We start from the raw sequence: 3,399 nt of genomic DNA, 5'->3' as shown, positions 1-3,399 counted from the left end.
TCTTTATCTCTTCAAGAATCAAGACTACTCAGCTTTGATCAGTCAAATTTAAGACCATCCAGTAACCATGAACAAGGGTATAAATCAAAGGAACTTGTGCTACAGTGTCTGCAGCCCGAACTTGATATAATTGATTCTGCTCAGTCTTTTCATGTCTCCATCGATAATGGACCCCCACATGAGGAGGAAGTTTCAGGCAATTAATGTGTTTGCGTAAGATATGGAAGCCTTCTTATTAGTTTTTTTCTTTCTTACAAGTTTTGGTTAGCAGATCCTTTGGGTCTTTGGTTTGTATTGCGTTTTCAGTTCTGCAAAACACAATTTTCAGAAGCCAACCAGATCCAAAGATCTCATGTTCTATTCATAACTTAATTGTCCATGTCCTCCCAAAGGTTTCAAATTCAGATACCTCTAAAACCAGCAGGAAAAGAAGAAAAACAGCAAGGAGATTTAAGCTACAGAAGGTTTCTGGCCTTAGTTTAATTACCAATGGGCAATCGGGTATCAACTGTTGGACTACTAAGGATGCCTTGGTTAGTTGAAACATGTAAACAAGTTAAAATCCTGGATGATCTTAAGCAAAACGCCGGCGACCGGTTCCCCAGCTCTGACTACCACCCCCCTGACAGGATGAATTGGATGTCAGGCCTCAACTCACAGAGAATTCACATAAACAAGATTGTTTGGCCGGGCACCCATGACTCTGCAACCAACCAAATAGGCATCCCGATTATCACTCGCCCCTTTGCCGAATGCCAGTCCTTGTCAATCTATGACCAGCTCGTTTGGGGTGTTCGGGCCCTGGACATCCGAGTTCAACATGAACGCAAGGTCTGCCATGGACCCATTGCGAGCTACTCCATTGATGTTGTCATCAGGGACGTCAAGAGCTTCCTATCTGAGACCCAGTCTGAGATCATAATCCTGGAGATACGCACAGAGTATGGATGCCAAGACCCACCCGAGTTCGACGAGTACTTAGTAGACCAGCTAGGTGAGTTGTTGATTCACCAGGATGAGCGTGTCTTTGGGAAGACGGTTGCTGAGCTGCTGCCGAGGCGTGTCATCTGCGTATGGAAGCCAAGGCAGCAATCAGCTCCGCCCAAGGCGGCCGGCCAGCCGCTCTGGAGTGCTCACTCCTTGAGGGACGACTGGGTTGATACTGACTTGCCATTGACGAAGTTTGAGAGCAACCTGCAGCGTCTGAGCGAGCAGCCACCGGCGTCGAGCAGGAAGTTCTTCTACAGGGTGGAGAATACTCTCACGCCGCAGACCGCTAACATGAGTGTGATCGTGGAGCCTCTGGCTCGGACGATGCACAGGTATGCAAGACTTTTCATAGCGCAGTGCTTCTCTCGGGGGTTCGCAGATCGGTTGCAGATCTTCTCCACGGACTTCGTGGAGGAGGATTTCGTCGATGCGTGCATTGGGTTTACACAGGCAAGAATAGAAGGGAAGGCCTGAAAACTGATCAAGGATTGTGTCGTTATTCTTCATGCATGGAACTAGCTAGCAGCTCTACTAGTGTTTCTGATAGTTCTACCTCTAATTAAATAATTAATTCATTCGCTCCCTTGGGCAGTTGTTAATTTAGAGACGAAATATTGAGATTTATTGGTTTCAAATCTGCAAAAAAGATGTTAGTGACATGTTGTTGGTTCATTCAGCAAAGAAAGCTTGCAAATGATTAAGTATGGATCAGAAGGGTCAAACTGAATTAAGCTCCTAATTAATGTTCTAATGAAAAAGATGCAAAAACAGAAAAATGGGAATTGAATCAAACTTATCGGCCTAAGGTTTCAAGTTTTTAATTGGAATGATGCAGCTTTGGCCCCTATAGGGGTAAGGTTCTACATGCTACCGCCCATTCACTTTGCGGCCGGGTTGGAAATAGGTTGAGTCATCCATTCGATCAATCTAAATATGGGTTGAGTTGGGTTGGGTTACGGGTATCCATTGGGTAAATCACTATCATACAAGTAGGGGTGTCAATCGACTGGTTTTGGGTTGGATCCAGTCCGATCTAAACCTTATCAAATCGGATTCAGATGGTCCGTTATAATTATTGGATTGTACCAATCCAAGATAAATTGGTCCGTATTTTTATTGGTTTGAATTTGACCTAAATCAAATTTACAATAATTCGACCATGAGGCCAAACCTTTTTCCAATTTGAAACTGATCAAAACTAAAGCAATCATAAAATCACTTTTATGAAAAGTATTTTTATGAAAGCACCTTTACAAAAGTACTTTTACAAAAGCACTTCTACAAAGTACTTTTATGAAAGCATTTTTATAGAAGCAGTTTTATAAAACCACTTTTACAAAAGTACTTTTACGAAATCACTTTTATAAAAGTAATTTTACACAAAAGCACTTTAATAGAAGAACTTTTACGGAAGTACTTTTATAAAAGTACTTTTACAAAAGCACTTTATGGAAGTACTTTTATAAAAGCACAAGAGCACTTCTACAAAAATACTTTTATAAAAGTACTTTTATAAAATCACTTCTACAAGAGTACTTTTGCAAAATACTTTTACAAAAGCATTTATATGAAAGTACTTTTATAATATCACTTCTATAGAAGTACTTTTATAATATCACTTCTATAGAAGTACCTCTACGAAAGCACTTTTACAAAAGTGCTTTTTTGATGCCAAAATAATATATTTTTGTAATTTTCAGATTTTTTTCATTTTAATATATTTTTGTAATTTTTATATGTTCTGTTTTTTAAATAATTTTAATATTTCATTTGGTTTGGATTGGATCCAATCCAGTCCATTTACATTTTAATGGATTGGATTGGATTTAGACTGAATTGGGCCCAGCCCATTTGTAAGTGGACTCACATTGAATTGGATCAGGTTGGACCAAATCCAGTCCAATTGACACCTCTAGATTAGGGGTGGATTCGAGTCGAGTTGAGCCGAATATTATGAAGCTCGAGCTCGACTCACCAAGGTAATACAAGGCTCAAGCTTGAGTCAAAAATCCGTAAGCTCGGCTCGACTCAAACTTGATTTGAGAAAAAATGTTTTATAAAAATAAAAAATATTTTTATTTGATATTTAAAAACTAAGAATTATAACACACACACACATATATATAGCTTGACTCATGAGCCGAGCTCAATTAGGCTCGAAGCTCGGTTGAAACTGAGCCTAGTTGAGCTCGAGTAGCTCGTGAAGAGCTCGGCTAATGCCCACCCCTACTCTAGATACAAGTGTGAATTTCTTTGCCTTTTTCTCTTTAATTTTCTTCAAGTGAAACAATTTTAATTAATGCATTAATTTTTAATTAATTATTAACTAAAATTAGTTTTGGTTTAGGTGATCAGGTCAATAAAATTCACCCAATTTGTCATGAATCCAAACTAAGTCAAATGATTTAA

The 3,399-nt window shown here is 39.1% G+C and overlaps 1 protein-coding gene across 1 annotated transcript; it reads left to right on the top strand.

The window, feature by feature from the left end:
* Positions 1–273: 273 nt before the first annotated feature.
* On the top strand, positions 274–1,496 carry LOC104593635 (uncharacterized). The gene has a single exon (XM_010253595.3). The coding sequence runs from the start codon at positions 490–492 to the stop codon at positions 1,462–1,464; it is 975 nt and encodes a 324-aa protein (XP_010251897.1). The 5' UTR covers positions 274–489; the 3' UTR covers positions 1,465–1,496.
* The last annotated feature ends 1,903 nt before the right edge of the window (positions 1,497–3,399 follow it).

The sequence above is a fragment of the Nelumbo nucifera genome, chromosome 7, assembly GCF_055504915.1.
Source record: "Nelumbo nucifera cultivar China Antique chromosome 7, China Antique-T2T, whole genome shotgun sequence".
Taxonomy (NCBI): Eukaryota; Viridiplantae; Streptophyta; class Magnoliopsida; order Proteales; family Nelumbonaceae; genus Nelumbo; species Nelumbo nucifera.
The sequence above is the reverse complement of the archived record's forward strand: the minus strand, read 5'-3'. Positions and strand labels throughout refer to the sequence as shown.

What these genes read in the sequence shown, in the direction of transcription:
- LOC104593635 (XM_010253595.3), top strand. Translation starts at nt 490, where the DNA reads ATGGGCAATCGGGTATCAACTGTTGGACTACTAAGGATGCCTTGGTTA.